Consider the following 25,669-nt stretch of genomic DNA (forward strand, 5'->3'; position numbering starts at 1 on the left):
GAGAACACAAATGCATGAATGAGATAAATAAAATATTGAACAAAACAAAAACAAACAGAAACAAACTCTCACGATGGAGAATATAAATGCTATGTCTCGTTGGGAAGGCTTTTGCATTTGTCGGCCGCATACATCAGAGGCTGTCTCGTTTCAGAAAAGCGAGTAGGACACTTCAAATGCAGCCTTCGAATGCGACCTTCATTCACGGGAATTCAGAGGATGCATGAGGTGTATCCTTCATGGGCACTCACCACCCACGATTCTTTGCTTCAACAGAAATGTCTAAAATAAATTACACCAATTTGCCTGTAAATATGATGTTCAAATGCATGGAATGTTAATTCCCAAGTTGAAGTACCTCAGTAGATGGGTGCAGAGTATATAATATGTATAATTATATTATATATATATATATATATATATATATATATACAAAGGTGCAGCCCAAAAACACAAGCAGTGCTAATCAGAGCTGCAATAGCAATGCCGATTGTGCTGCTGAGCAGCACCTGGGGAAGCATGAGAGAGAGAAGAAAACACAAGCACATGGAAACAACCTGAGAGATGGGTGGAGGAAACTGTCACGACCCTGCCACAACAAGAATAAAACAAGATAAAAAAAAAAAAAGCAGGATCATGACAGATTAGCCAATGACTGGTAAATGTTCAGATTTCACTCACCAGTGATTGAGAAGTATAGTGAATCGGACTATGAAGAATATACTATATATTATATATAACAGATATTCTTGTTGTTTATTTCATTTGCCCCAAGACTTTCACCCACTGTTGCACTTGTGTATATGGTTGAGTGACAATAAAGGGATTTGATTTGAAATGATACATAGAATACTTACTAAAATACTTCATACTTAGAGAGCATACACTATACATGTATACAAATATAGAAAACATACAGAACCTTGAAATGTTTCTTAAGATTTAATGAGGTGTCTTTTTTAGACCTAATTTTTCTAAAGCAAAGATTGCATTGCTCAGTTACTTCCCCTTCCACCCTGTCTCTATGAAGGCAAGTTATTTCTGTCTGTGGTCAAATGAGGAACAGGACAGCACTGTCTGTACCTGGTTAGGCATGTTGCACATATTTCAGGCTCTGACTCAGACCACTCTTTTAAGGTAGCATAATTAGTACATTCAGGAGCATAATAGTAAATGACTGTGAGTACTAATTATTGCCTATGGCTGATTTGTGATGTAATCAAGAATTTAATCATGCAATCCATAAACTGTTACTGTAATCTGATTACGCATGTAATAAAATATATTGTAATCAAATAGGAATGTCCCGATACAATTTGTTTGAGAACAAGTATGAGTACTGATACTTCCATTTCGGTACTGGCCCATATGGATTTCTGTTTTATTATTTATCTTTTCTGTTTTATTATTATTTAATATCTAAAGTTAATTTCAATGGAGTCTGTATTCAAACTATCAATATGGTGTCTGAATAAATGAATGAATTTAATCAAATGAAAATAGAAAACTTTCAACATAATATGGTAGGCTATTATTTATATCAAATGAAGTGCCTTTATACAGTACCTAACAGTACAATCCAAAATACAGCATTGGACTTATTTTTTCAAATAAAGTGCTTCATAAAAAGCGTCACAGATTTGCAAAACTGCTTAAATATAATACAAATACTATTAATTTATTATTATTATTATTATTATTATTATTATTATCAGTAGTAGTAGTATAACGGTAAATATCACATAAATAAAGAGTAGTGAAATATTTCTTTTGTACATTCTTCCATTTAAATTGTGCTTTTATTTTGGAGTAAAGCCCTTTCGTTTCTGTGTGTTTTTGACAGTAGCATCTCACTTACAGAAAAGTAGGCCACTGTGTGGCCCAATGTGATTATTAAATTGCAACAGGCTGCCATTTAATTAAATAAATATTTAGTTTTTATGTGCCTTGCATTACAAAATTCATTGGCACTCTGCTTACGTTGCACGAGTGCTCACTACGGGAGGAACCCGTGCAATGTGTTAAAATGGAACGGCCTAATAAACTCTTGAGCACTTCACCCGATATGGACCCCACTGTCACTTGTGCAAAAAGGCCTCAAAAGACTGTTAGCTGTTTGACTGCAATAACAAATGAAGAATACAACAACTAGATTGTAAATTATGCGCTGAATATTTACGTCAGATGGTATCGGTTTTTGGTATCAGAGCATTTTTGCGAGCATTAGTACAAGTACATGAGCGCAGTATTGGACCCGATTCCGATACAAGTTTTGGGACATCCCTATAATCCATTTACAAGTAATTGAGTTTTGTAATCTGATTGAGTAATACAGATTACATATAATCTGTTAGTACACAGCGCTGCATACATGTTTCGTGTACTGGGTATTTTATGCAAGACAATTTCTTCCAACAATACTGCTCTCTTGCCCCTCCGTTTATAACCCCGAACGAAGGTCCCTCCAGGAATCCAATTCCCTGCCGATGTTCACTTTAGTTTTTGCTCGACCACGATCACATTCCCGCTTAGCCATACAGGAATCAATAGATATGGTGTGGTCAACTCCAGTCATGGAGAGCTACTGACCTGAAGATTTTTAGCTCCAACCCTAATCTAACATGCCTGAACAAACTAATGAAGTGAAAAAAAATTAAGGGAAGGTGTGTTTGATTAGAGTTGGAGCTAAACTCTTCAGGACAGTGACTCTTCAGGATAGGAGTTGGCCACCCCTGCAGTAGATAAATGTATTTATTTGCTTACTCAATTTTTTGTTTGAAGCCGTTCACACATTAGACAAAAAAGGCGAATATTACATGAATATTGTTACATATTGCACCTTTAAGAATATAAAAAGCATTACTTCAGAGAGACTAAAAGGAGAAATGAAATGCTAATGTAACAAAAATAAAAAAAGAAGCATTGCCACTTCATCTCTGTTTTGACTGGATTCATATCAAACTGTATTTAAAGCAGTCACATATAAATTCACATATTACTTATAAAGAACTGCCATCTCCTCTTAGCGATGAGTCATTGTCTGGGTGAAAACAGGATTATCCATGGCATGCTCTCCTTTAATCTTTAGCCCTTCGATCAGTACTTCTGACTGAGATAAATTCTGCTCTCCTAGGAAGGAACAGATGTGTGCCATCTCTGTCTGTATCTAATGATAGTCTTACTCATATCATTTAATACCCATTGGTGTGGAAAAAATCACAAGTGAAGAAGGGCAGACAGAGAGTCTCACTTACACAGAAAGCATAACAGAGAAGAGAAGAGCATATGTTTTATGTTTGGGTTTCATCCCAAAATAATCCACAATGTTAAAACCTTGTCGTTTACAGCTATTCTCACACCAACAGTACATCTGTGAACTTCAGGTTCTGGGCCATCGTCACACCAATAAGACAAAGAACAAGTGGATTATTTGTGTGGCAAATCTATGCCTCTTGTTAATATTTTCCACAGTACAACATCAGAGGTCTCTGTACAGGCCGGTGAACTCTTTCAGCAAGAGGTTGGGAGAATACATGACTTAAATGTCAAATGTGTTTATATATAAATAAAGCCAAATGTTCAGTTAGAAACAGCAAAGCTTGATGCTCTATTTTTGGTTTTCACTGCAGTTTTCCTTGACCAGCATGAACATGTCTTGCCCTGACACATTGCAGTAACATTGACAATGGTCTCTTCTCAGGTTGAAGCATCATTTTCCACCTTTTACATCTTTACATACAGTACCCTTTTCCATTAAACTTCACCTTGTTTATGTAATTATTTTGTAAATCCTAGGGGTGCCCGATATATCGTCAAGTCACTATGTAAGGATTCATTCAGCTATGAACTGTGTTATGTGGTTTGTGGGCTCGTTTTTATCAGGCTCATCTGCAGTAAGTGACAATATCCAGTTTTCCATATTATGTTTATGTTTTATAAAATAATGAGTGAAAAAAGCTTAGACCAGCTTGGGAATTCATTCACTGGGCTTTTTTCCCCTGATTTTCTGCTGATCTAACTGGTAGACCAGTATAGAAATGCTTTCCACCTGCAAAAAATGCTGGTCAACAAGCATGATCTTTCTGATGAAGTTAGCTTAGTGAAGTTGAGCTGGTTAAAATGCCTGTATAGCAAACTAGCACACCAGCAGCGAGAACACAACATACAGTGTTCTGGTGACCAGCAATGCTGGTATTTTTAGCATGGTTGTGATGAGGACTGAGAAATTAGAAAATCTGTAATATTTTTATTAGAAACCCAGATCCTTAACTAAGGCTTCCCACACTTAAACCATGAAACACAATGTTTACCAATCACCATGACCTCCTATCTCTAAGTACTCAAAAATATTTGCATGTTTATTAGCTGCCAGTGGATTTTTAGACCCAGGTTAGTTGTGAAGTGTTGTATAATTAGTCAAGCGAGTCTTTAACATCTTCCAATAGTCAATTGTAAATTGTAATAAAAAATCCAGGTACAATTTAGAGTGTTAAAGAACAGTCAACTACATTTAACAAAAATAACTATCCATATTTAAAAAGCCAATAAGTGTCCTGCTGTATAAGGAACAACTTACAGAAACTATTGAGGAAGAAGTCTTGAGACAACGAGGCCCTTGTTGTTACAACAAATCTGAACTGATTTTGAAATACCAAGTGACAACACTTGCATCTATTCATCATCATGCTGCTGATTATGACGTAATAATGCCTTTCCATAATGGAGTCATGTCAACATAGCCATCACTGGCGAGGTCATCATTGCATTCAAAGATGCTGCTGCATCCAGTTATGTGACAAGAAATTACTGAGGATGCCTTGCACTATAGGTAAACCTTATAAGCTTTCATAGAGCATTAAATCAACACATAATTTATGACCAGCAGACCTTTTCTTTTTTTAGATTATTAGCGCATCTGGTAACCGCGCAGTTCAGTTATTGCAGGCTTAGAATATCAGGACATTTGATTTACAGTGGGTCGATGCACTCGTGACGGAAAATAAACAAAAATGATAACGACTGCGTCTTATAACATAATGACCTCTCTCTCTGCTATTAATTCCTCACACACAATTTCGAGCACCACGTCACAACTGGACGTCAATGAACTGAATATTGATGCATTGCTATCTTCCAAGCGATTATCTATGTATTAATAAACGACCGAAATGAAAATATTACTATTTTGTTTTAGTAAAGAAGTTCGGAAATCACTTACGTTTCAGTCACCGATAAGCTCCATGTTTTGTAGGTTTTATGCAAATCAGTGTTTTCATACACAGCGATCTTCGCAATTCAATTATTCCACTTGCTCTGCATTCTAGACTCGCCCTGCTCTGACGTCACCACGAACGACGTCGGAAGGATGTGAGGCCCGCCTCCACCTCTAGTTAATATTCTTCAGAAACATATTACATGATGGGGAGAACATAGTAGCATAGGTATTTAAAAAACATTTGGTTATATCTGAAAGCATCTCTACTAGATAATCTACTACAATCCGTGTATTATTCGTTAATTTCATATTCCATTAGGAATTCAAAATAATAAAAACAAAAAAACAATATTAAAAACAAATAATTACTTGTTTTTCGTAATTAAAGAGTTAAAAACAGGAAATTTGAAAAAATAGTCACGGGACACTTTTGCGTTTTGATTGTTTGATTTCACTTATATATGGTTTGAATATTTGATTCGCACATTTGAATGGACCTGAAACGCCCATTTCTTCGGATTGGTCAACATGCACCGTCGTCTTCCTCAGTGCAGTGATGGGAGAATACATGATTTAATGTTAAATGTGTTTATATATGAGACAGAATAAAAGTTCTCTGCTGTTTAATTGTTCAGATGAATTCGTCTTGTTAATATAATCTATATCATGTTTTCTCCCAAACTCGCCACTTTTATTGCAGCTGAGCTATCTCTCATCAAATAGTCAGACACTGTGCCTAAACACAATCGTAAAATGAGCACTGAATGCAGACAGGGATTCGTCTTCATGGGATTCAGCATTAGGACAATCATTGCCACGTGCAGGCGCAGATTAATGCACAGGATTGCATAAGCTGCATCCAAGGGGCCCCAAATTGGCTCGCTCTATCTATCTATCTGTCTGTCTGTCTGTCTATCTAATGAATAGCAAGTGCTCTAAACAGAGAGGACTTGTGAAGAAAGAGAAGTTACGTCTGAGTTGTAAAACCTTGCAAACGTGTTTTGTGAGGACCATCCTGCTGCAAAACATATGTCTTGTAAGGACACACCATTCGTCAAAGACCATGCCTCTAGTCGAGTGTGCTCGCGCTATCTATCGATCTATCTATCGATCGATCGATCGATCGATCGAATAGCAAGTGCTCTAAACTGAAAGGACTTGTGAAGAAAGAGACGTTACGTCTGGGTTGTAAAACCTTGCAAACGTGTTTTGTGAGGACCATCCTGCTGCAAAACATGTACGGACATGTTACATCTTGTAAGGACACACCATTCGTCAAAGGTTACCTCTAGTTGAGTGCAATGATTGTTCCTCATTTGAATTAAATGGAGGAGGGAAGAAGGCCTGAAGGTGAACCACCTGCGCTTTGAAGGGTGTGGTCAGGACCTTGGGTACATAGCCTTTCCTGGGTTTGACAGTGGCTCTTGAAAGTCCGGGACTGATAATGGATGTAGGTCACCAACCCGTTTTACTGAGGCCAGAGCCAGCAGTAGTGCGGTCTTAACGGAAAGCATGCGCAAATCCAAAAAGTCCAAAGGCTCGAAGGGGGGCCCTGCGATTGTGCTAGTAACAGCCAATCGTCGAGGTAGTTCAAGATGCGTATGCCGCTCAGTCTCAGAGGGGCGAGAACCGCATCGATGCACTTCGTAAATGTGCGAGGAGCCAGAGACAGTCCAAAGGGCAGGACTTTGAATTGATATGCTGTTCCCTCGAACGTGAATCTCAAAAACAGGTGTTGTACAATTTGGATATGGAAGTACACATCCTTCAGATCTATCGACGCAAATCAATCGTGTGGGCGTACATGCAATAGAATCCGTTTCTGAGTAATAATTTTGAATGGGCACTTTATAAGTGCGCGATTTAAATGGCCGAAGTCCGCCGTGTCTCTTTGGGACAAGAAAATAATGGCTGTAAAACCCTTTATGTGCTTGACAATTTGGCACAATCTCTATAGCGTTTTTCAGGATTAGATTTCGTAACACGGCCCTGTGATGGACTGGCGACCTGTCCATGGTGTCCCCCGCCTTTTGCCCAATGTTAGCTGGGATAGGCTCCAGCCCCCCGCGACCCTGTACACAGGATAAGCGGTTGACGATGGATGGATGGATGGAGATTTCGTAACACTGGCGTGCGTGGAAGACAGAACGCCATTGAAACGGGGTGACCGGCATGCAAATTAGATCGTATAGCCATGTTCGATCGTTTTTTGAACCCATTCTGAATTGCCCGTTAGGGCTCGCCATGCGTCCGCTAATGGGACAGAGGGCAATTTGGTTTGCTCACCGTATGATATAATGCGTCGCTAAACATAGGGAAGCGGTTGTGCATAATGTGTGTGCTTTGAAGAGGAAAAGGGCTCTTTTTTCAGAATGGATGAGTATATTGTACGTGCATTTGCAACGAGTGCTGTATTCTTTATTGCATTTTTTATTGCATATGACACAGAAACAACATGTTTGTAAACATTGTAAACAACAATATTCCTCTCCCGACGAACAGCAGTAGGGAGGTGGGGAGTTCTGTGACTCCAATCGAGCCTTCTTTGGAGCACCAGAGGGAACCACGTGCTTCATTTCCTGCTTCAAAACGTTGCGCCCATCAGGAGCACTTCCACTGCACGGGGGAGTTCCTCCCGTCGGCGCGAGGTGGGCGCTGATGTGGCTGCTTCCGTCTAGGCCAAGGCTTGCGCCTCCTCCACCGGGGGTAGTTGGGCACAGCCATTCTTTTCACCGTGGTCGCTTGACGTGTCCGGACTGCAAGAACCACTCATCGAGGCGAGACTGTCCAGGTACCTCTGGGGAGACCACTCCAGATTGAATTCTTCGACCGCCCTTGCAAGGACGAGAAGCATCTCCCTGTCAGTGGTGCATACACGGTCCTCACCCTCGCTGGGGGGAGGGGCGGTAGCATCATCCATTGACCAGTTGCCTGATGCGGCGAGAGAAATGACATCGTCATTATCATCCTTATCATCCCTAGCATCAGATCCACCAAATGAGACGCTGCAGACGCTCCTTCAGAGAGCCAGAGCTCATCTCGCACATAGTGTATGGGGAAATATGCACTTCGTGGAGATTGAGGGGCTCGTGGGGTGTGTGTCCCCTCATGAAACCCTCGGTAATCACAGAAGAGGCGGGTGGGAGCATGCGAGAGGCTGAATCATCCCTCAGAACGAGGGCGATTCGTGAGCGAAGCGACTTGAGACTCATGTCCTGACAGTGAGGACAGTCTGTCTCCATGAGAGCTGACTCTGCGTGGGCGCGGGCAGCCCAGACAGAAAACGTAGCTCTCATGCTTGTCACATGAACACATAAGTGGCTCTTCTAGATATATAAATATAGATTTATATTTATATAACTTATATAACTTATATTTATAACACACAAGTACAATTTTGCCTTAAAAGGATACTCTACACCTGCCAACGGGCTGCAGAGAATCAGGATGCTGAGGTCTGTTCGCCAGCGAATCATCAAGCGGCAAGGCGGAGTGATTTTCGTCCGAGCACTGCAGGGGAGCAGAGAGTCTTCTCGCTGCTGTGAAGATTCCATACACTTACTGGTGTGTATTGACGGCGAAGGTAGAGGGCTTCGAGACAAGAGATAATCGCTGTCTCGAAGGAAGTAATTCTGAGGAAATTATGTCTGTGCATCTGTTTTATAGCAGTCAGTTTGCGCCGAAACAAGCGGTTAGTTTTGCGCCAAACAGGTGGGGCTAAAACACCACAGCCAATATTAGAATATTGGCGTTATTGTAGAGAGGTTTCAAATAGGTTGTGTATGAAGGCACTCCCCATATGAGTTAGTAAACGCAATGTCAAGTGGACTAAAGTCGTAAGGGAACGCATCTTTGCGTCCTCTTGTGCTGTTTGTCAATCGTCTTCCATGTAAACATTCGCTTGATGGATGTCTTTTGACAACTGCGTCAAGTTCATCAGAAAATTAATTTGATAACTTCTTTACAAAACAAGAAGTAACCAAACATAATATAACTACAAAATCAGAATAAAAATGGGGATAATACATTTGCAAACAGTGAAACCATGCAAGTTCATTAACTATTCATGCCCCTAAAATCATGTCTGCATGCTTTGCATACCTTTAGTCACTGTTGTGTTTGCATGTGTAATTAGTTCTTATGTACAATTATTATGTTTTATTTGTTTGGAGTTGCTTTTGGACACTCTTTGAGACGTTTTTGTACAATAGGATAAATTATTTTTGTAATGCTATAACTTTTGATTGCTTTGTTAAATCAACACAAAATGTTACTCAGTTACAGGTGACATGATTGGGAGCAAAACAAAAGCAGTTTTTCAGAGCAATTTATTTAGCTCAAGTTTTTTTTCCCAGCAGTTTCTTAGGCTGACATTCTCAGAGTAATAATAAATCTATCATTAAAAAAATGAAAAATACTCTCAATGATACCAAGGACTTGACCTTCCTTGTTTTTCTCTAGTTAAAAACCTTACATTTTTGGTATGACACTGAAACAGGAAATCTTTAAAGACACCCTCAGAGCTTAAATGGTTAAGGAACATTTGTCTTATTCATGTTTGTTTCCACACACATTCATTCTAGGATTAAATAATCCCATCTTTTCATTGTAGCTCTGCATACAATATATGGTGTGTTTGTTACAGTCTCACAACAGCAGAATTTCTAATGCTTCTCTATCACCATCTGGTGGATTACTTTAAGAGGAATTTCATAATGATTGATTTTAAGATTCAGCATTTTTTTATAATGATTGTTTTTTCGGTGCGGTATGACTATATTTTTGCCATTTTAGGGACGGTGATATTGAATCAGATACTAACCATGCAACACTCAAGCCCAAGTTCAGGCAGACACAGTGGTTCTTATCTAGAGTAATGATACCACTCAAGATACCCTTCCAGTGTGAACATGATGGATTTACAGAATGAAAAGCAAAGAGACTACAGGACTTCACGTCTGAGGTCCAACTTCAGCTCTTCAGGTCATCAGACATTGCATCAGCCAAACAGCTCATCAAGAAACATTAGTGACAGAAATTGTGACTCTGAGGGTGAAGATCAGCAATACCCCCAAAACAACAGTGAAGTACAATACCTTTGCTGAGGAGACCACAGTGGCTACCATAGAAACCACAGGACCAATGAGATCTGCAGGGTTAGATACTGTAAATCAGCGATTCTCAACCAGGGGGCACAAAATGACTTAAAATTATTATAAAAAAAATAAATAAGCTATATTTTAAGAATCTAACATGATTTTATACTGTAAATCTAAAATGCTAAAATAAAAAAATAAAAATATGTACAGTACAACATCATAAGTTTTTTATTCAACAACCCCCTTAAATAAATATTTTTATTGAAGAATATGCAGTTTTTTTAAACTTCTGGGATCACTTTATCTATTATACCTAATTTCAGTTAATACAGTTTGAAAACATAAAGGTGGCCTTCATATATTGTGTTGTACAGTCCTATGTAAGGTAAGGCCTTGACCAGGGCTTTGGTTAATGATCTGAGATCGAATGCTTGCATCCAAAGCATTTGATTAATACAGGTGTATGTTTGTGTGAATATACATGTTTGTTTGTGTATTTATTTATATACAGTATATATACAGTTTGGGTTTAATACAAGTTAAGCTCAATCGACAGAATTTGTGACATAATATTGATTACCACAAATAAACTTTGACTTGTCCCTCCTTTTCTTTAAAAAAAATCAAAAATCTGGGTTACAGTGAGGCACTTACAATGGAAGTGCATGGTACCAATCCATACATTATAAAATACTCACAGCTTCCAAAGTATAGACACAAGTTTGACTACTTTATATCCAGATTTACAGCTTTGTTGTCATGATGACATAATGCTGTAAACCCTAAAACGACTGTAAAAACAAATTTACAGTGCAAATAATAAAAATGTTAACATTAGAATGAATGTAAGTGCTTTTATAAAATTATAAGCTTCATGTTTCTGCCTTGAAACTAGGGTTGCAACGAACAATTATTTTGATAATCGATTAATCTAATGATTATTAGAATGATTATTTTCCAATTATTGCAACGATTAATCATTAGCTCTTAATAGATTTTTCAGCTTGTGCCCCAATATAAAAGGTTGAATTGAAGTACTTTCTAACAATAAAGGACAATATACATATATTTTTATTTAGTTTAATTCAGAAAAGAACTTCACTGCAAAAAATCCTATTGTTATCCAGTTTTTTCTCGTTTTCCATTTAAAATAGTCTAAAAATCACTTGAGAAGCAACACGATATTTAGACTTGCTTTAAGAGAATGCATCTTCAATATACAGTAAGTTTCTTTTGTAGTGTATTTTTTCACTTGGTTACACTTCTGCGAGTGCAGAAAAGACAAAATATACTTGTATTCAAGATCTGTTATCTAAAAGCAAGTACAAAAATCTTATATGCTGATTCACAGGTGATTTCATCTTTTTTTAATTATTTTAATATTATATTCAACATTCTCAGATAACAATTTTTGCTTCTGCAATATAGCTGCTAAAGAAAATGTATGTTTTTTTAAAGGCATTATATATATATATATATATATATATATATATATATATATATATATATATATATTTATATATTAACTTGAATTGCACATGGAATATTCCTTTAACACTAAAGAGTTCTAAAATTGTATAGCCTACCTAAATATATATTTCTGTATTTTAAAGCCAGGCTGTATTTGCTTCAGGTGATGTTTTAGTCAATTTATCAGCAACACAGATACACAGATAGGAGCTATGAATACATGGAAATCTCACTGGAATAACAGGGAATTGTTAGTGCTGGTATAATTAGAACAATATAATGTCCGCAACTTTTTTTATTTGCATATCACTTTAAAAATGCATTGATCTTCGTGGGCTTTAACATTGGATTTCTTATAAGTTAATTATACATTTGCAGTCTAATTAATCAGAGTATCATAGATTAATATAAATATGTCAAACAAAACAGAAAAAACTAAAAAGTTACACAATAAAACCTTAAACTGAATTCTGTATTCAATGGGAAGCCAGTGCAGGCTGGGCAGAACAGGAGAAATACTGTCTCAATTCCTTGTCCCTGTAAGGAGTCTAGCAGCAGCATTTTGAACCAATTGAAGACGTGATAGACAAGATTGAGACACTCCTAGGTATGTAGATGACACCTATATTTCTTGCTTAAGGACTTACAGTATTTGCTATAAAAAAAAACACAGGCTCCTGGTGATGTTGTCAGTGAACTCTGGAGGACCAAAAACTAAGACTTCTGTCTTAGAATCATTCAGTTGAAGAAAATTGTCTACCATCCAACTTTTGACGTCTCTAAGACAGTCGAACAGTGATTGCAGAGCAGTGCTATCAAAGGATTTTAACAGAAGATAAAGCTGGGTGTCATCTGCATAACAATAGTAGGAAATCTGATATTTTTGAAAAATGGTGGCTAATGGGAGCATATACAAAGAAAACAAAACAGGGCCCAAAATAGAACCCCACAGTTGATGGCTTCTGATGAAGAGGATACAATTCCAATGTCTACTGAGAAAGTTCTCCCCTTGAGATAGGACGAGAACCAATTTAATGCAGAACCCCTAATACCAACCCACTGCTCAAGGCATTTCAACAGAATTAAATGATCAATAGTGTCAAATGCCATATTGAGATCCAGAAGAACTAAAATAACACAATTCCCAGAGTCAGCAAATAGCAACAGATAATTCAATACTTTTCAGAAGAGAAGATTCTGTGCTTTGTTGTACACTAAATCCAGAAAGATACCCATCCAAAATATCATTCTCCTTCAAAAAAGAAGAAAGTTGATTGAAAACAAATTTTTCCAATATATTGGAGAGAAAAGGAAGTTTAGAAATAGGACCATAATTGGCTAAAACTAACGGATTAAGGTTGGCCTTTTTAAGCATGGTTTGAACCACTGCATGTTTAAAATAGGACAGAACAGTGCCATTAGTAAGACAGCTGTTTATTATCGACTGAATACAGGGTCCAACAATGTCCAATACTTCCACTAGAAAGTGTGGAGGAACAGTTTCCAAGGAGCTTGTGGCTGGCTTCATAAGCCAGACTATGTCCATTAGGTAAGGGAGGGACACAGGCTCAAAATTAGTTAAAATAGCCAGGTTACAATAATTATCAGAAGGGTCATAGCCAGAGTGCAATATGCTAGATCTAATATTATAAAGCTTATTGATCAAACAAACTTGCAGGAGAAGCATCAGGGAATGTGGTGATAATAGGGTTTGGTACTTTATTAATAGTGCTAAATAAGATTTTCGGTCTACCGGCAACATTAGAATGCGGAACAGAATGCTGAAAGGTAGCCATAAAATCTCTCAGGATTTCATGAGACTTGAAGCTTTTCCTTTTTCCATTTTCTCTCAGCCTTCCTGCATTTTTGTCTTAAAACACAAGTGTCACTATTGAGCCAGGGCTGAACTCTAGGTTTAGGATATTTCATTTTAAAAGGAGCAATCAAACCCAGAATATTACCACAAATATTATTAAAATGGGAAATCAACTCTTCTGAATCCACACTAGAGGAGAGAGACACAAAATTACAAGTAAGTTGAGAAGAGATAAAAGCATCAGTAAACTGCATAGGAGTAGCTGAATTGAAAGAGCTAATACAGTGACTGGATGGCCTTGGATTCACTGGTTAGGACAGAGAGGTGTTAAAAGTAATTGGCTTGTGATCAGACAAACAGAGATCTTCAATCTGAACATTATATAGAGGAAATCCAAAAGACAGAATCAAATCAAGTGTATGGCCTTGCATATGTGTAGCGCCCATGACAGACCGAGTAATATTAAAAGAATCTACAATTTGTAAAAATTTTGAAACTAATGGCTTATCGGGGCAGCAAACATGAAAATTAAAATGGCCAAGAACTAAATGTCCATCAACATTTGGCACAACAGAAGATAAAAATATACTCAAACTACCTTACACTACTGCACCTCAAAACTAGTAAAGCTATCTACAGATAACAATCCACATTTAAAATGATTAAAAAAAAATAATTGCCACCCCCCACCCACTATCCTCCGGAGAACTAAAAAAGTTAGTCACTGGGGGATGCTTTACTAAGAGGTTCCATGTGGGAGGGCGGAGCCTGGTCGTGATTCTACTACGTCGTATCCCTCCTCCTTCCTGGATTTCGGCACCAGTGTAATGTAGAAAGGAGGCGAGAACCGGCTTGACAATGTAAATTATATTTTAATGATGAACTTAATCAAAAGACACAAACACACACATGACAGATATGTCCGTAAACGATCTCTCTCTCCCGCACAATCTTCCGCAGTCAGTCTTTATCCCTCTCGGAGGCTTGATTAGCCTGGTAAGGGACCGGGTGTGTAGAATCACGACCCGGCCCCACCCTCCGCCCTGCCACAGTCCAGTTCACCAACACTGAGCCATTTTAAGCCATAAAAATAAAGTCAAGCTCATGAGATGTGAAAAAGTCATTCATTATAAAAGTTTAATGGATATGGATCTTGCATTAATTAATGCCATCTTTACCATGATAGAGTCTGTAGATTGACGCTTCATTGTATGATTGTGTAGTTGAGTATTTCGTAGTGATAAACAATACAATACTCTCAGATTGCTGAAATTCATTCCTCTCCTGCGTATGTGGTCTTTTTAATATACAGCTGAACGTCAGATTTGATGTCTCCGGAAAAATGGCAACAAGCCAGGAATGCCTTGGGTGTAATGAATGTTGAGAAGAGGGCAACGATTTAGCCGGCTGGAACTAAAATGCTCTGTAGTCGAGAGTCTTCAAGTTGACAAGAAAGTGCTTCCTCAATCGGACTAAAACTCCACCTTGTATGCCCTGTTTTCTATAGCATTTCATTTGTGAAGGGCCCAGTCTGGTACACAACAGATATAGATATTTTCGGTAGCAGCGAATGAAGTGGAGGAATTGGAGGATCAGAGAACTTTTGCCCCCCTAGGTTCCAAGTGCAGAGATCCACAACAGAAGCCTGAATGTCGAGCAGAATTTGGCAATCATAAACAAGAGCTGAAGTTACTTTTTGTACCGGCAAACAGACGAACAGGACGAGGAGACAAACAACAGCTAACATAGACAGAAGGTGACAGCTTGCTGAGAAACATGCTGGTGCATCTTTGTTTGACCAATGATGTTTTTATATTGTATCTAGCTTTTAAATGGAAAGTTCGGAGTTTGGCAAGGAAGTTTTTCAATGGTGAATGTCCCTTGTGGTCACTTGTGGTGTTTTGAAAATAGAAATAACTTGATTTTAAACTAGTCATTGGTGTTAGAATGAACAGCACAATATTCTGGTATTTTTCAGAAACATTCATCTTTTTAGATTTTGCATCAGACCCTATTGGCTATGCATTTTGCAGTTACTTGGCAGCTCAGGAGGCCTCCTTTGAAAATCATATCTCACAAAGGAGTCCAACATATATGTCATGACATGATCACATTCCATAACTGTTATAATGATCCAAGCCACAGTTAAACCCAGAAGTTCTCTGAAAAAAACCTTCTAAAACATCATATCACCTGAGAGGAAAAAAGACAGCTGCCATCACAGTACTTTTCTTCACTTTGAGTGGTTTTCACCTTGTCATTTTCTGTCTATCACTGTCTGAGACTCTCGTCTTTAACGTTTGTCAAACTGTCCCATTTAGGAGTCCTCACAAGCAGCAAACCCACAGCTGCCAGTGCCAGCAATACCCCCAAACTAGGAGGTCCACAGGGGCTGAACTCTTGAGCCAGACCAGAGAGTAGTGGAGCAAGTACTCGTCCCACAGCTGTGACTGACTGACCAGCCCCAATCAATGTCCCACTTGACTGGGCCCCCCCACGCTGCAGCTCCAAGTCCGTGATGCAGGTGCGTCCGATAGTGGTAGAGATGGCAAAGAACGTGGAGGTGAGCAAGACCTGCCAGACATTGGGTGCTGTGGTGTACAGGAAGATCAATGTGCAAGTGAGCATGGTTGAGTGCAGCAATAAAGCAGGCATTTTGTTGCCATAGAGGTGGGTGACGGGCCCCACCAGACAACCCGCAAGCGCCCCCAGTGTACTGCTGTAGCTGATCAGATAGCCTGTTACTTTTGGCTTGAGCTGAAAGCGCTCCTCCATGGCCAAGGAGAAGTTACTGTAGTACAGCATAATAGCTATAGCCATTAGAAGACGCACTAGGAACACATCCCACATATCAGAGGAAGCCAGCAGGTGGATCCGTATCCACATTGAGGTCAGCTGTCTCCAGATAGGCTGAAAGAGAGACATGTCCCTCCAGCTCCAGCCTCGATCTGCAGATACATTCAGATGCTGAATGTGGTTTTTATCTAAACAGTTCTGCTGGGATGAGTTTTTAAACCCATCATAGGATTTGCTGGTTTTGGTATTGCTATTGGCATTGGCGTCTATACAGGGATTTAGTGTCTCGCTCCATGGTAACATCCAGACCAAACCTAAGAAGACAACATCTGGATAAGCAGACTGTGGTTTAAGTTGAACTAATAGAACACATTAAAAAAATTAAACACTTCAGCTTTAAGGAATAACATATATACTGTCAGTTTTGCTTACCTGCATTTAGAAGGAAAATGGCTGCACAAACAAATGAGGACAAGTAGAACCCCCCCTCATGTTCAGAGAGGTATCCGCCCACCACTGGTCCCAGGATGAATCCTACACTTGAAGCTGCATTAAAGTGGCCCATCACTAGAGGGCGCTCTTTCACTGACACAAGATCTGAGAGGAGCGCTCGGCAGATAGAAAGGGAGTGTTTAAATAGCCCTTTAGAAAGAAAAGGAAAATCACATTAAGGGGTGACTTTAAGTAATGTCACACCCATTAAATCAGCAATATGAACCACAGTACTCCATCCTCACCCACTGGAATCCTGGCCAGCACAAAGAGTGCAATACTAGAGGACAGACTCAGCAGGCCATATCCAAAGGCACTGAGCAAAAGGCATGTCAGTAGTGAATAGCGCCTCCCTACCACATCGCTCCAACTTCCCTGCCAACCACAGAAAATGACACAAGACATATAAGAGGAAAATAAAAAATAAAACAAACAGTATATAAAAACGCTCATCATCAATAATTCAAAGGAGGCACTTAGACTCAAATTTTCAATTTTTATCTCATGTCAGACAAATATTAAATGTGCACTCAGTAATTTTTTATGTATGTGATCTTGGACTTACACATCATCAGCATCATTTCAACACAATGTTTTTTGGTTACTGATCCCATTGTAAAAATTCACTATTCTCAGTTAGCCATAATTCATGAATCCATTAGTGAAAGTGTTCAAAAACAGGGTGGTAACTGAAAATAAATTAGTAGTATTCAGCTGGTCATGTGATACTAACGTGGCAATCCCAATGACAGAACCATCTCCATGTAGATTCAACAGCTTTTATCAAATTACTGATTTGACTGGAGTCTTCATCTCATGTGATTGTTAATGATGTTGTACATTTGTTACAAAATTACTCTTCATTTCTCAAAAAAAAAAACTTTTTAATGAGGAAAAAATACTGAGTGAACATTTAAGGGGGCACTATTACAGTTTTGTTGCACTATAATAAGAGAGTAATGCACACACAAATTAAACAGCTTGTCATCAAATCAAAATTGTTTCCTGATCATGTAAATTGACTAAACTGTTTTTTTTAGATGTCATAAATTAATCAATTTAAACGTAACGCTTTCATGTCCGAGTGTGTTTTTAAAGATCTCCTGTTTCAGTTGCATACCCAAAATTAAAGCTTATAACTTCACCAAAAAAGGAGGGTCAAGTGTTTGGTATTACTGTAAGAAAACTTTTTAAAGATATCAATTATGATAAATGCTGAGACTATCAGCCTAGAAAAGGCTGAATAAAATAATTGAGCCAAAAATGTATTGTATGTCTCTGGGTGTAAATAAAGTGGCTCCAAAAATACTTTTTTTTGTTTTGTTCCCAATCATGTCAACTGTAGTTTAGAAAAAAATTACTGTTGATATGACAAAGCAATCAAAAGTTATAGCTGTCACGCAATGAACCAGGAGAGAGATGCTGATTGAACCCAAATGCAGTATTTTAATGAAGAAGAATATAAAAATACAAATAGCACGAGCCTTGGACAAAACAAAGGAGCAAGTTAGCTTCACTGCTACTATGGACAAGACTAGAACCGGAACAATTAAACATGAAGGTATAAATAGGGGCACAAATGAAGGCAAACGCAAAACAGCTACACAATGATGGGAGACAGGTGAGGATGATGACTGGGCTTCTTGGGAAGTGTAGTACAGAAGGTAAATTCAAAATAAGTGTCTAGAAGACAGGTTTTCTACATTTTTTCCTAAAACGTCTCCAAGTGTCCAAAAGCCTCTCCAAACAAATAAAACATAACAATTGTACATAAGAACTAATTACTCATGCAAACACAACAATGACAAAAGGTTTGCACAGCATGGAGACATGATTCTAGTAATGAGATTTAACAGAATGAGTGGTATTTAACTCAACGAGTCTGCATCATTGTCTGCATCATTGTCTGCATCAATGAGACTTGCGAGAGTCATGTGAATTGCTTTTATGGTTCTTTTTGTCTTTTTGGAGCTTGGAAATTAAAAGCACTGTCCACTTTGGTTGAATGGAAAACAGCTGCTCAGACATTTTGCCTAAGATCTCCTTTAGTGTTTCACAAAAGTAAGAATATAATACTGGGTTAGAACAACCCAATTCGGATGGCAAAATTGTGGTGTAAACTCTTCATTTAAGTCAGAGTTTCAGAGACTAATTTATTAATGGAAAGGATCTCTCCCCAGAAATTTATAGCCTACAGGCAGACAAATCTGACCTGAAAAATCAAACAGCTCAGATCCCGAGGCAAGCACTGCAGGCATCTCCATACCAGCACTCATTAGAGTAAGGCATGACACATAGACACACATAAATGCGCAGACACTGCACACTGGCATAATGCAATAAAAAACTTTAATTGAATTGAATATGTCCTGCCTATTTCTGGCCTACAGGCATGTCATAGAGACTCAGTGTTCCTGTCTGCTATCTCTATGCTTAACATCCAACAGATGACAAACAACTCCTTCACTTCTTAACAAGCCCCATGACCCTTCAGTATTTAACCAGTTTACATATGTGTATGTCTGTGTGTGTGTGTGTCAATTGCTGATCTGCCTACAGATGACTCATTTTACTGTAACGCACCACTGATGGGAGAGCAATCTGCAGTTTTAGGCACCCTGCAATGTTGATAAAAATACACAATCACTCCGATACATGCTTTAATCTCCATGGAGACAGATCAGCTGAAGAAAACATGGGATATTAAATTGAGAAAAGAAAATTGATAATCATATTTCAGATAATCGCATGCTCAAAAATATTACTACTTACAACCACAGTGCTAGAGAAGAGCTGTAATACTCCATAAGTAGAACCTGCAATAAAAAATTAAATAAAAAGTATTTGAATTATTACAGCACAGGGAAACATCACTAAACAAACTAATCTAAGAATAATTAAACTTTTTTTTTTTTAATGCCTTAACCATTTCCAACCACCAGAAATGAAGTCATATCAATAAATGTAAATTGAAAAAGAATGCAAAAGCAGAAAAGTAACTTGACTTTGTCTCTTTAATAAAAAGGATGTAGTTTTATAATTAAGAAAACAAATGAAAAGCTTAATGAATTTATCATTACAATGTTTTAATAAATAAAATAACAATTCTTACACTAAAATCATCTGCATCAACTAATTTGCATATTGTTTGGATCTTTTCTTCAACAAAAATGAAAATCACTATTCTGATCTATGGCTGCTACATTCTCATTAGACAAGACATCCGTCCTGGACGGAAACACATGGAATTTTATAAAAGGTTCATTTATGACTCTACATTCTGATTCGGTGTTCAAAAATTGGGAGCTATATACATTTAACTTTTTTTTTAGACGTAATGAGGTGCTGAAATCCACAGCCAGCCACTGAATTTGTCTGAAGCCAAAAATCTACAAATTGTGTTTATAACCTGAAACTTGCTGTTCTGAAAGATGCAGTGTGAGCTATATTAGCTGGAAATGTATCATCAGCATTATAACTAGTGATAGACCAGAACTCCTGACCAGGCTTTTTAAATGAAACTTTTGAGATTATCGCATCATTCAATAATTGCGCCTTTTCCTGACCAATTACCAGAATCGTAATTTCTGAGCGCACGTTTCCTGTTTCAAATCTAATTAAATAAATAAATGGTATTATATATGAGCATACACATATACTGAAAAGAATTGGCATGGCAAACTACAGGAGGCAAAGAGAGAATGTTAATCATTTTCAATAGATATATGATTTCTTGGTAGCTTTTTATAACAATCTATGCAAATTCATTAGCTACAGTAGTTTTAGTTTTAGATTATTACTAAGTTTTGGATGCAAATCCCTTTGCAAAACACACAGTCAACTGTTTTCTCTACTATGTTGTTAATACTGAAATATGTTATTAATATAAATGCCATTAAATTCAACAACAACATCAGATAGACTTACCTACAATCCCAGCCACTGTGGGGCTTGCTCCCAGATCCTTTACATGATGACTCAGCAAAGGGATGATCATACTGACCCCAAAGAGGTCCTAAACAAAACAAAAAAAAGACACAATATGGATTTTAAAAAATGAAAATTCTCTCATCATTTGCTCACCCTCAAGCCATCCCAGATGTGTTTGACTCAAATGAAGTTTGACAAAGCTGTAGGTCAGAGTGAATGGGTACCACAATTCTAAAGGTCTACATATCACATAAAGGCAGCATAAAAGTAATCCATACAAATCTAGTGGTTTAATATATGTCTTTTGAAATGATGCAAATATTTAAGTGAGACACACCAATTTTTCAATCCTTTTTTATTATAAATCTCCACTCAGAATATGAAACTGGAGATTTATAGTAAAAAAAGACTTCATTACTTATATGTTTCCTCACCCACACCTATCATATCTCTTCTGAAGACATACATTTTATCATTATTTATCTGTTTATCATTCAAAGTTGTATGGATAACCTTTATGCTGCTTAACGTGGTTTTTGGAACTTCAAAGTCTTGGTCACCATTCACTTGCATTGCATGGGCCTACAGAGCTGAAATATTCTTCTTAAAATCTTTGTTTGTGTTCAGTAGGCTAATTCAACATCATAGAAATGTATTTATTAAATGATTGAATGAATTTATCTTTTTACAGTAAAAAAGACATGTCGGTAGACTTATATTGGCTAAGGACAGTCTCTATTCTTGGCTTGGATTTAGCTTTTGCTAAAGGCTGGTATAGGTTAATGCATGTACCCTTTTAAAACTTCCAGTCATTCAAAACACGTTTCCAATCAGACTTCTGAAGCATATAATAAAGGCATGGTAAGTGACATCCATGTATTGGGATGCACAGATTGTGCACCAACCCTACACAAGGGAGCCTGTATATCTGCATTTTTTCTCCAATCAGGCCAGCCAAGGGTTTGATTGAAGTCACACTGTACCTCAATCTAGTGTCACGGCACATTTTAGTAACTAAAAGTCTGAACTAGTGTAAAACTACCGCTGAATTAAATCTGTGACAAACTCAAAAGTGTGAAAGAGGGAAAGAAGAGGGGACTAAGACAGTGCTTTTTCCTATGGGTGTTGTCTCAAGACAATTATGAAAGCCCACTTCATGTATAAAAGATTTCAACTGACATAAAAAAAAATATATATATATATATATATATATATATATATATATATATATATATATATATATAAGTTGCCATGAAATTTATGACATATCCATTTAAACATGGGAAGCTGACAAGAAACAAAAGAGTAAATTACCTTTTTACATTATCATATTGACTGCTCAATAATAAACTTAAGATGTCAAGTGATAGGCTGAGAAAGGTATAACATTATTATAATTTAACAAACATTCTAAAACAATTTTTTGTTGTTGTCCCAAAACAGTTCTAGCAAATGCTCCTTATTCTTCAGCAAATGTTAGGACACAAAGACATTGTTTACTTTCAATTCACTGAGAAAGCCATATGAGGGAGGCAGACAGTATTCTATTTATTATACTATGCGTCAGGCATTATTATCACAGTGTTTCACATGTGCAGACAAAGGGCATCAAATCTGTGTAAACTTATGATAGAATGACAGCATCATGTGACGTGTCATTGAGATTAATGCTATACAGAAGATATCTGATCATCGTTGAATACAAATGAGGATACTCACCATGAATCCGACCACGTATATACATCGTATAATTCGTGTTGGTCTCTTTCGTTTGTCAGTAATAGCCCATTTGGAGTTATTCATTCTCCCGCATTGACAGTCAGCAGTGCAGTCAATGCGGAAGCGTTATGCGGCGTTGCCATGCTACTTCTGACGAAACAGCGTCGCAAGAAACAGGTTCAGACCATCTGTTCCTTTAAAAGAGGCGTGCGATGCGTTGAGAGAGAGACATATCCAGTTAGAAATCACGAATATCCTTGACTGACTGCATTTTATTGCTTTATGTAAGGAGTCTTTTATTTTTTTGTGTACAAATGGGCAAGTTGTCTCTTAGTAGAATAGACGGCAGAGCACTTTATGCAAAGGAGTACCCATTTATGGTACAGTCCAGTGGGCGCATCCTGCATTGACATGCTCTGCATTTGAACTATCCCTTTTCAAATAGATAATAATTCTATAATTCTATAATAATTATTTTTTGGTTAAATAATATGAAATTAAACCATTTTGTGTGTTAACCCTAGAATGCACACTAAATTTTTTTGGCAGGCTTATAAATTGTTCTACATAAAGTGGTCTTTTTATCTGACATTACAAGAATTCCTCAAGGTATTTGAGAGATTGTCAGATCTAATTGTTTTCACATTTAGTTTCACAAAATTAAGAGACCACTGTAAAATTACTGTTAATAGTATTTGTTTAAGTAAAATGCACATTTTAGTTTTATTCTTAAAGTACTGACAACATTTCTCCCAAATTCCAAATAAAAATATAGTAATTTAGAGCATTTATTTGCAGAAAATGACAACTGGTCAAAATACCAGAAAAGATGCAGTGTTTTCACACCTTGAATAATGCAAAGAAAACAAGTTAATATAAAATTTTAAACAACACAATACCAATGTTTTAACCTAGGAAGAGTTCAGAAATCAATATTTGGTGGAATAACACTGAATTTCAATCACAGCTTTCATGAGTCTCGATATGCTCTCTGCCAGACATTCACATTGCTGTTGGGTGCCTTTAAGCCACTCCTGGTGCAAAAATTCTAGCAGCTAAACTTTTTTGATGGCTTGTGGGATGGTCCAAAAATGGTTCAGGTCATACTTAGAAGGGAGAGGTTATTATGTGAGTATAGGAGACCATAAGTCTGAGTGGACGTCCATGACATGCGGAGTCCCTCAAGGCTCAATTCTTGCGCCACTCCTGTTCAACATTTATATGCTCCCAATGAGCCAAATAGTGAGAAAGAACCAAATTGCTTACCACAGCTATGCAGACGACACACAGATCTACTTAGCCCTATCACCTAACGATTACAGCCCCATTGACTCCCTGTGCCAATGCATTGATGAAGTTAACAGTTGGATGTGCCAAAACATTATTCAGTTAAACATAGACAAAACTGAAGTCATTGCGTTTGGAAACAAAGATGAAGTTCTCAAGGTGAATGCTTACCTTGACGCTAGGGGTCAAACAACTAAAAATCAAGTCAGGAATCTTGGTGTGTCTCTAGAGTCAAACCTTAGTTTCAGTAGTCATGCCAAAGCAATAAATAAATCAGCATACTATCATCTGAAAAATATTGCAAGAATTAGATGCTTTGTTTCCAGTCAAGACCTAGAGAAACTTGGTGGATTATTGTAATGGACTCCTCACTGGCCTTCCCAAAAAGACCATAAGACAGTTGCAGCTCATACAGAACTCTGCTGCCAGGATTCTGAGCAGAACCAGAAAATATGAACATATCACACAAGTCTTTACACTGGCTCCCAGTTACATTTAGGATTGATTTTAAAGTATTATTACTGGTATATAAATCACTCAATGGGCTAGGACCTCAATATATTGCAGATATGCTCACTGAATATAAACCCAACAGATCACTCAGATCATTAGGATCACATCAGCTAGAAATACCAAGGGTTCACTCTAAGCAAGGAGAGTCTGCTTTTAGCTATTATGCCAGCCACAGCTGGAACCAGCTTCCAGAAGAGATCAGATGTGCTCCTACAGTAGTCACATTCAAATCAGACTCAAAACACATCTGTTTAGCTGTGCATTTACTGAATGAGCACTGTGCCACTGTGTGTCCGACTGTTTGTACTGTATTTAATTTTATTTTATATTCTAAACTGTTTCAATTATTCTTATTTAAAACAAATTGAATTATTAATTCTTATTTGAATCTCTTCTACTGTATGTAAAGCACTTTGAATTTACATTGTGTATGAAATGTGCTATATAAATAAACTTGCCTTGCCTTGTGGCCATCCATCTTCCTTTTGATCACATTCCAGAGGTTTTCATTGGGGTTCAGGTCTGGAGATTGGGCTGGCCATGACAGGGTCTTGATCCAGTACTCCTCCATCCACACCTTGATTGACCTGGCTGTGTGGCATGGAGCATTGTCCTGCTGGAAAAAACAATCCTCAGAGTTGGGGAACTACAATTAGTTATACATTTATATTACGAATATAAAAACATTACCAGAGTAAATATAATTCTATTACCATAGAATTATATATTATGTTTAAAATAGAATTATACTGTCGCTGCAACAACTTGCTCATTGCTGAACACAATCTTTTGGTGTAAAGCCCTGTTCACACCGGGATCTCCAAAATAGGGCAGGGTTAAAAGTCTAATAAATTATTCCATGAGACTCATGATTGGTATGAAAGCATACTTAAAGGTTTGGTGAGAAACAAACCAAAATCTAATGTATTATTTAGTGAAAACTTGTTTGCTATGAAGTTTGGTGCTTGTGGGACTTACAGAGACTATAGGAAGGACTGCACGCAGAATCCAGCTAATTCACTGGCAAAAAGTCCACCAGGGGATCCATCAGATGGATTCGGGATGGACATCTTGTGTTTGTGAAGTGGATGGACACATGAGAGTTGTCTGTCTGCCTATACAGGAGGCACTGTGCAGAGGAGGGTGAAAGAACAAGATACATGCAGGGGCGTCGGACTGGGGGGGTAAAGGGTACCGAGTACCCAGGGCCCGAGGCAGGGGGGGCCCCTTAGAAGTCAGTTTTCTATACATACATATTTGGTACGGGGGCCCAGCAAGATGGTTTGTACCCAGGGCCCAAAATTTGGTGCTACGCCCCTGGATACATGGATG

The 25,669-nt window shown here is 37.8% G+C and overlaps 2 protein-coding genes across 4 annotated transcripts in view; both read right to left on the reverse strand.

The window, feature by feature from the left end:
- The window catches only part of LOC127655326 (inositol polyphosphate-4-phosphatase type I A-like), a 35,819-nt gene extending 30,474 nt beyond the window's left edge, over positions 1-5,345 (reverse strand). For all 3 annotated transcript variants that reach the window (XM_052143079.1, XM_052143078.1, XM_052143077.1), the window contains exon 1: positions 5,219-5,345. The gene's annotated coding sequence lies outside the window, so the exon portion shown is untranslated. The remainder of the gene's footprint in view (positions 1-5,218) is intronic.
- Positions 5,346-12,072: 6,727 nt separating this feature from the next.
- On the reverse strand, positions 12,073-22,687 carry LOC127655181 (major facilitator superfamily domain-containing protein 9-like). The gene is made up of 6 exons (XM_052142828.1): positions 22,538-22,687; positions 20,816-20,903; positions 19,661-19,704; positions 17,134-17,263; positions 16,829-17,038; positions 12,073-16,710 (listed from the first exon to the last, which is right to left on the reverse strand). Exons 1-6 carry the CDS (start codon positions 22,619-22,621, stop codon positions 15,872-15,874), a joined length of 1,395 nt encoding a protein of 464 aa, XP_051998788.1. The 5' UTR covers positions 22,622-22,687; the 3' UTR covers positions 12,073-15,871.
- Positions 22,688-25,669: the final 2,982 nt, after the last annotated feature.

This window comes from Xyrauchen texanus, chromosome 14 (assembly GCF_025860055.1).
Source record: "Xyrauchen texanus isolate HMW12.3.18 chromosome 14, RBS_HiC_50CHRs, whole genome shotgun sequence".
Lineage (NCBI taxonomy): Eukaryota > Metazoa > Chordata > Actinopteri > Cypriniformes > Catostomidae > Xyrauchen > Xyrauchen texanus.

Bases quoted from the DNA above. Each gene is read 5' to 3' on its own strand.
- LOC127655181 (XM_052142828.1), bottom strand. From the start codon at position 22,621: ATGAATAACTCCAAATGGGCTATTACTGACAAACGAAAGAGACCAACA. The intron at 20,904-22,537 runs GTGAGTATCCTC...TGTTTTGTTTAG, and splicing joins TATACGTGGTCGGATTCATG to GACCTCTTTGGGGTCAGTAT. The intron at 17,264-19,660 runs GTAAGTAGTAAT...TGTGGTTGGCAG, and splicing joins TCTTCTCTAGCACTGTGGTT to GGAAGTTGGAGCGATGTGGT.